The 8,080-nt window shown below is 49.2% G+C and overlaps 1 protein-coding gene across 3 annotated transcripts; it reads left to right on the forward strand.

Annotated features, from left to right (window-relative positions):
• Positions 1–15: 15 nt before the first annotated feature.
• Positions 16–7,868, forward strand: zfta (zinc finger translocation associated). 3 transcript variants are annotated; one of them, XM_029133100.3, is made up of 5 exons: positions 16–1,362; positions 2,922–3,440; positions 3,679–4,038; positions 4,158–4,598; positions 4,753–7,868. In XM_029133100.3, the coding sequence occupies exons 1-5, from the start codon at positions 1,239–1,241 to the stop codon at positions 5,202–5,204; spliced, it is 1,896 nt and encodes a 631-aa protein (XP_028988933.1). In that variant the 5' UTR covers positions 16–1,238; the 3' UTR covers positions 5,205–7,868. The 3 variants fall into 3 exon arrangements, with proteins under 3 accessions (XP_028988933.1, XP_028988948.1, XP_028988942.1); XM_029133115.3 differs by having other exon boundaries at positions 4,756–7,868; XM_029133109.3 differs by having other exon boundaries at positions 3,682–4,038.
• The last annotated feature ends 212 nt before the right edge of the window (positions 7,869–8,080 follow it).

Raw genomic sequence — 8,080 nt, forward strand, 5'->3', positions numbered from 1 at the left:
TTTATTGGTGTTGTCTACTCGTGACTTCCACTGATGGGATTTTAGCAGAGGTTTTAGGGTCAACCTTCAATTTATGGTCCCAGTAATGTACTATTTCAGTAAATATACACTTATACTGAACTAAAAGTCTGATTTATTGTTGGTATTATTATGGTGTGTTTGTTAATTAGAATACATAAAAAGGCTTGTGGTCAGTTAGTTGTATTTAGTTGTATTTGAGTTGTTTTGGACCTTTTTCTTAGCAGTGACCAGAAATGCTGAACCTACTGAAGTTCTCTGATTGGCTGGAAGTACGAGCCCTGCTCGCTGTTCAGTGGGTCTGACGTCATGGGGGTCCAGTCTAGTAATATACTAGACTAGTAATATAATTCTAATCAGAAGGACCTTTATAGCCACAAATGGCAACACATAACCAACAAAACCCAAAATGGTCGTTCATGTGCCAGATGTTCGCAGATGTTTCCCCGCTCGGACTCAGGGGCCTTGACTGATCCATCAGCTTTGTCAAGTGATGTGAGGTGGAGGCCTGTGTACAGTCGCCACCGCGGGCGTGTGTCTGCTGTAGACGGCAGGAGCACGGAGCCCGTGCGGGTCCCGGTCCCGGTGCCGGTGCAGCTCGCCGCGGGCTGGAGCCGCCGGGGGCCCCGCGGTGCGGCGGACCCGTGTCGGTGTCCGCCGTCGAAGCGCACGGTTCGCGAGAACAGCTTAGTGTTAGCAGCTTATCGGGACTAGCGCCTGCTGCTCCGCTCCCCCCCTCCCCCCGGGCTGGGTGTGCGTCGTCGGCGCTGCTACTGTCTCTTTAAATTTACCCAGGAGCCCCTTAAGGAGCCCCAGGGGCCCCTAGTCCGGCTCCCCACCCTGAAGACTAGCAAGAGCCTTAAAATACATGACTGGAGGCCTTCAGTGAGGCGCGTCCACACAGCGCGGCCCGCAGCAGCGCCTCATTTCGCCGTGCGATTCCATGAAAAGTTAACTTGGCTCCCGTGCGGGGCGCGTGCGTGCGTGCGCGCGCGCGCGTGTGTGTGTGTTGGGGGACGCACGTCGCGGGGGCTCCTCAGCGATGGGCTCGCGGTAGAGGTGAAGCAGACACAGATGCGTGTCGAGCGGTACCGACTGAACGCGCCGCCGCCGCCGCCGCGAACATGTCAGCGCGGTGACATGTTGTTTGGACCGTGACATGTCGGCACCGCGAAGGAAGCAGCACCAGTAGCCAGCAGCGACGCAGCGGCCAGGCGGGGATGGAAGAGGAAGGGACGGGGGGACGCGAGCCCGCGGACCTCCGGTGCGCCGAGCAGCCCGAGCTGCTCTCATTAATAATAGGCGGAGAGGAGGAAGCGACGCGAGAGCACGGCGACTTGGGAGGTAATGAAAAAAAAAACAGTGCGTTATTACTGTGTGCGCTTCTCGGCGCGGGGCGAACGTGCGTGGCTGTCAGAGCCGTAGCCATTGTCAGGCAGCCAGTTAATCCGTGTCAGGGACAATGCCGTGGAGCAGCATGGCCCCTCTGTCTCTGTGGCTCCTATAAACAAAGGCTCAACAGCACGCAGGCGGGCGGGCAGGCGCACCGGCGCAGCGCCGCCCCCTGGTGGCCAGCGCGAGGTAGCGCAGCTGGAGAAATGCCCCGCTGTGTGCTAGTAGACTGACCCATGCCGTTAATTTAGGAGTTTATAGGGTGAAACTGTCAGAAAAGTAGTAATTCTATTATATGTTAATTTGGCAGATATTGTGATCCCTTTTTTTGCATCAATAGATAAACTCTTTAACAAACAAAATAAATAAAGTAACCAACTAAATAAAGAAATGTCGAAGCAGCTGAATTGCATTGCATCAGCTTGATTTTTTTACGCAGCTAGGGTTATGATATTCACAGTCATGGGAAATAAGGGGAGTGTGGTTACAAAATGAATGCTTCTTACTCATAACAGCTCCACCAGTTATATTCTTAGTCAGCGTATGCTTTACTAAAAACTATAAAATGAGTAAGTGGTTCCCCACGAAAAACTTGCTGAAATTAAAGTTAAGTATTGTTGCTTTCAATAATAATAAAATATTACATTGCAGATTAATACTCGTCGTTTTGAATATATTTGACATATGTCTGACTATGACCTCATTATTAAACCCACAAGGAAGCTGAATTAGCACCGTCCTCGGTCAAGGCTGTAAACGTCTACTTCACTTTGTGGCTTATGCTTCACTTTTAGCTTTTCAAAGTGTCATTTTTCTAGAGATAGAATTTCTGGTAAGAAAAGGCTGATATGCTCAGCCTATGAGCAAAACACCAGTGTAAAGCACATTATACATAAGTGATCAATTCACATATGATATTAATCAAGTGATATTTATCAAGTGTGATATTCACAGTCATGGGAAATAATACTATGTCTACGAACAGCCACATGATATTTGATGCCACTTAACCTGTAACATTTGTTACGCTTGTTGTCAGGATCGGCTGGTTTATCTCAGGGATGACAGTATGTCCAGCAGGAGATACCGTAGAGAAACCAGGGCTTTCAACAGCTCATCGAGCACCCATCTCTCCTGAGACATCCTGAAACGTGGCGAGACCTGCAGGAGCTCTGCTGAACTGTACTCTGGGCATCTCCTTCACCTGAACATGCAGGATGAGCTATAGGCTCCTTTCCCATCTGTAGTCGCTGTTTACACCAGTGCTCCAGAAGCACCTTCCATTGTGGAGGCCAGTGAAAACAAAAGGTCATGTCACTTATGGGTTGGTAGAGTTGTGCAGTGAAAGGCCCTAAACAAATCAGTATTGAATTGGTGGCAGGAAAGAAGAACTGGTTGATTGGTTACCTTGGTTGATACTTCACATGTGCCTTCAAGGTTTTTAGTTGCTTCAAGCATCATTTCATATTAAAAGTATATTATAAACATTATCTGCATCTTGTTCCTGACAGAGGAGGAAAGTCTAATTAACGGCCATGATGTGGAACAATCAGCGGCTGAGATGGTCACACCTGTCAGCTCTCCATGTACCAGCTACTGGAGCATCACGGAGGGCCCCGACCACCCGCCTCTCCTCTCCCCAGCGCAGGGCCCCTCTGGACGAAAGCCCAGGGTGCAGCGGGCGTCACGGCCCGGCCTCAGCCGCATCCCGGGTCGTGACCACCGCCGCTACTACCACGAGTACTGGCGCAGCGAGTACCTGATGGACTTTGACCCCCAGCGACACGGGATGATCTGTATGGTGTGCGGCAGCTCACTGGCCACCCTGAAACTCAGCACCATCAAGAGGCACATAAGGCAGAAGCACCCGGACTCCCTGCTGTGGAGCTCTGCCGACAAAGAGGTGATTCGCTTGGGCTGGGAGAGTCACCTGAGCCTCGGAGGAGGTCAGAGGTCATATTGCTCCACCGCAGGACCTTCCCCCCAGGGAGAAGAGGAGCAGCTGGACTCACTGGACCAGCATGCTGTGGGTGGGTAGGACTCTCCTTACACTGCATTGGCCAGATGTTTTTTAGATCCCACACTTGGTGGCAGCACAGAGTTGTGTTTTAGCTTGGTGGGAGGAGAAGAGGAGGAAGAAATACTTCTGAGTTATGTTTTAGGCCTAAAGGCCAGAAATAGAAAAATATCTTGAGTTCACAAAAATACTAACCAGACAGAAAAACATTTACCATTTTTACCCCTGTTCATACTACTTCTGATCTTCAGCAGAACCCAAGGATACTGTGACGCCCCAGGAGCTGTCACAACAACCCCTCAGCCCGTCTCCTTGCTCTGAGGAGGGGGAGGATCCCCTCCCTCAGGAAGAGGAGCAGAACTTCCCCGGGCCGTTGGCTCAGACTCTGGAACGCTACCTGAACGATTCACTGCATGCTTGGTTCCGCCAGGAGTTCCTGATGGAGTACGAGGCGGAGGCCGGGCGGCTGCTCTGCATGGTGTGCGGAGGGCAGCTGCCCTCGCTTCACCTGGACCACATCAAGAGCCATGTGCTGGACACCCACCCAAATTCCTTGGTCTACAGCTCAGAGGAAAAACACTGCATCCTGCAGGCCTGGGCTCAGACTCATGGTGAGAACAGACACGTACTGTACTCAAACGCTCAGTAACAAGGTGCACCGTCACCAACTGTGGTTCTTAAGTTAGAAGGAATTTCTATTTATTGTCTTTGCGTTTCTGGTCCATCACAGATTCATCACAAAACCAATCAGAGCCCGACACCAAAGAAGGCGAGGTGGACCTCTTTGCTCAGGATGTGGAGCCCATCCAGATCAACACCGATTCGTACCCGGGAGGCGATGGCACTTTAACTCAGGACACTTGTCTCATCGGTGAGGACGGGGGCACTCTGCAACAAGGACTCCAGCCCCTCCGCCAGCCCAAGAAGAGACAGCTGCGCGGGGGCGACCCGTGGCGCCTGCGCCTCGACTACCTGGTGGCCTATGGGCCTCAGGGCCGTGGCACGTTCTGCATGGTGTGTTCTCAGGTCCTGCACGAAACCAAGGTCAGCAGCTTCCGCCGCCATATCCAGGAGAGTCACCCCGAGACCACAACCCTGAGCCGACAGGAAAGGGAAGCCATGGCTGCCGCCTGGACCAAAGATTACTCTAGTGAAGGCATGCAGGATGACAGTAAGAGGAGCTACATCATTCATACTGCCAGCAGCCGCCATCATATACATCTGTTATCGTTTTGCAACACATACAGTAGATCTCGCATAAATTCATAATGAACTGAAGCTGTGGTGAAAATAAAGGCTCTTGTTGCTCTGTTTACCTGATTCAGCAGAAGTCCACCCTAGTGAAGCGATGACTGGCGAGCTGGACGACGTGGTCCCTCCCGCCGCCACGCCCTGTAAAGCGGTGAAGAAGGAGGAGTCTGGGAAGGCCAGCAGCACGGCGCCTTCTCGTCACAGCCACTACCCCGGGAAGGACCAAAGGAGGAACTACCAGGTGCGCTGGCGGATGGAGTACCTGATGGACTACGACTGCCGGAGACACGGGCTCATCTGCATGGTGTGCGGAGCAACTCTCGCCACCCTGAAAGTGAGCACCATCAAGAGGCACATCCAGCAGGTGCACCCCAACTCTCTGGACTACAGCGCTGAGGAGAGGCAACAGGCCCTGCTGAGCTACAACCAGACCGCCCTGCACTTCATCCACTCTGATGACTGCTTCACTTCCCAGGACCACGGACACGCCGAGCTGGCTCCCACCCCGGCACACTTTGGCACTTAAAGGGCTTCCACCTGCTGCTCCTCGCAGGGCCCCTGCTCACAAACAGCCCCCCGCTTTCTGTCTTAAAGGGAAATTGAAGTATTCCTTAAGCGTGTTCCTGCTCCTTTGCTCTCCCTCCATGTCCCATTTTACTGTATTTTGTTTTTGCCAGATTTCCCAAAGTCCACAATCAGGTGCTGAGTAGAAAAAAGTTCCCAACACCAGGTGTCAGAATGTACAGGCAAACTCTGGAATTCTCTCTTAAATTGGAATCCGGCTGTGGTGGCAGGTCGTAAATGCCACACAGGAAATGACATAACCTGAAAATGTCATGGCCTAAAAAAAGGAAAAACACCTCCAGCCACTCATAAAAAGAGCAGTATTACCGGGGGCCTCATGGGATTTTGGAACAGCATTGAACATCTGTATATGCTCATTTGCATGCATGTAGATACCAAACGTGTCACTGAGCCAAGGGTTCGGTAGCTGAAAACCGAGGATGACAGGAAATAATTCTGCATTCTCTGTAGCGAGACGGCAGAGTTCATCATATCAGATCTGTGTTTTCTGATGTGGGCAGTGCTGACCCTGAACACCTCATGAGACCTTCAGGTAAAGAAAGACCAGAATCAAGGAGCCACGTGTTTTTGTTTTTCTCCAACGGGATTCGGGAGGAATTTGCATCAAATGCAACTTAGCATTCGAAGAACGTTTGCATGGTTGACCAAAAGTAATCTAAGCACAAGGTGTGACATCAGTTGTCTCCACAGAAGCTTAGAGGCCCCGCTGGTGCCGCTCATCTATTACACGCATCTCTCTACCCTATAGATCACAGCAGGCCAACTCTTTCCTGAGTCCTCACAGTCTCTTGTATGGGACTGAATTCAAATACAAGTCACATCAGTTTTAACGTCTTTCTCAGGCACTTTGTTTTCCACAAAAGCAAAAAATTGTGACATTTAAGAAAGAAATATATTTCTCAACATGTCCACTTGTCATTTGTTAGTAATTCATACCTACACTTGGATGTAGGTAATATCCTTCCCTTAGTAAAGCAAAAACACTTACATATTACAAATACTGTTGCCACCCATCACCACCCAAACACTAAAACCATGCTTGTCCTGGCTGAATGGGTTCTGACTTCAGCCTCCTGCAGAGAATCTGTGATGACTCAGGCCGTACGTGCAGCGATGACGTCATGAAGTTAGGAACAGTTGCTGTGTAACACTTGAAGACGTATCTGGAGACTCTGCACCGTGACTCAGACGCCGTGGATCGATCGGAGCCCGGAGGCTGCAGCTGCTTGCCAGTCGTCCCACACGCAGCTCACTACTCGTAGCATCGCTTGTGGTTGTGGTCGGGCCGATACTGAGGAGGCCTTCAGCATTCACTCTGACGCACTGTCCTGTTGCTTGAACAGGTATATGGCGCCGTGACATATTTATACATTTCCTGTCTACTTGTCGTTCAGGTCCAGGGAGGGACCGGGGCCTTGTTTCTGGTCGGCACCAGAGTCTCACGCTCTCAGGAAGTTAGAAACAGAGTCCTTAGCGAAGTCGAGTTCAGTTATCTGTACCGTGTGTCTGAAGACAACGCAGCACTTTGTCCCTAGCGACGTACTAAAGCCCCGTTTTCCTTGTGTACAGCCAATAGATGGAGACTGTGTTTGACGTTATTGCTGAAGACAATGAAAGCCAGCGTGCAGTCACTGAGTTCAGACCACTCGGTTGTGTTTCGTTTGTTTACAGGGGAGCAGAAGGACGCCCTCCCTCTCTCGTCCATTTTAATGAGATATGTTATCTCTCCGTCATCCAGCGTTGTTGACACCCCGCCTGCATTCTTTTCAAATTTCATCATAGCGAAGAGCTGCACAACAAATCTGAACTGTGTTTCCTTTATATGAGCACCTTTATGCACCCTTGTTTCTATAAAACATCTTTGTAATTATCTCCAGTTTTTCTACTTGGTTCAATAGCGATGTTGGACTTTTGCATTCACTTTGAAACGTTTGCTCCAGCTTTGGTACTGCGTTGTTTTTTATTCACAGATTATGCAAAAAAAAAAAAAAAAAAAAAAGAATCTGAAGAATAATTTAGAGAAAGATAAGTTTGGCGTAAAGTGTCACTTCTTCACCTGGAAAACATAACTCAGGGATTGTGTTCTGCTCAGCAACCATTTCACCAGGAGGCTTTCACTGGATACAGGACTCTGGGTTGTGTAGGTGGTGCCACAAATACAGCAACGTATTAGGCCCCTGTCAAAAGAATCAGTTCGATGTTAATCTGCTCAATTGTTAAAGAATGATGTCAGAATTAAGTTACAGTACAAAGAGCCTTTACGATGAATATTTGGGTTTGTGACTATAACATTTTCCCACAGTGGCGCTACCACTGTGTTGCATCCGTTACATTTCTGAAGAACTATGTGATCTGACTTTTTGACAAAGTGTCACTTTGCCATGTAGAAAAAAATCCAACACAGCACTTAATTATTTAAAATGAAGTAAGTTATGGGTGAAGTGGATGAAAGAGCATTTGATGCTTCTGCTTGTACGTCTGCGTGTGTTTATAACATGTATGTGAATGATCTGCTTCACGTTTCTCTTCACGTTTATCTGTACATGGTCAACATGTGAGATATGCATTTTCCTCTCAGTGATCTTTGAATAAACGCTCACCGCGAGGTCGTCTGCTTATTTTTCCACATCAGGACCTAAATGGTGCAAAGGAGGAAAAAGCACGTCTTTGGTGCTGGACTAAATTAGTTGACTGTATTTTGTTTTACAAAAAGAGATTCACTGCTTATCTATGCAGATGTTGGTTATTACCACTGTTCACGAGTGCAGACTGTATGAGCACAGGACACATTTCAGTTTAATTCAATGTGTTCAATAT

The sequence above is a fragment of the Betta splendens genome, chromosome 2, assembly GCF_900634795.4.
Source record: "Betta splendens chromosome 2, fBetSpl5.4, whole genome shotgun sequence".
Taxonomy (NCBI): domain Eukaryota; kingdom Metazoa; phylum Chordata; class Actinopteri; order Anabantiformes; family Osphronemidae; genus Betta; species Betta splendens.

Coding starts and splice junctions, on each gene's coding strand:
- zfta (XM_029133100.3), top strand. CDS start 1,239: ATGGAAGAGGAAGGGACGGGGGGACGCGAGCCCGCGGACCTCCGGTGC. Junction 1,363..2,921: donor AGAGCACGGCGACTTGGGAG/GTAATGAAAAAA, acceptor TGTTCCTGACAG/AGGAGGAAAGTCTAATTAAC. Junction 3,441..3,678: donor ACTGGACCAGCATGCTGTGG/GTGGGTAGGACT, acceptor TCTGATCTTCAG/CAGAACCCAAGGATACTGTG.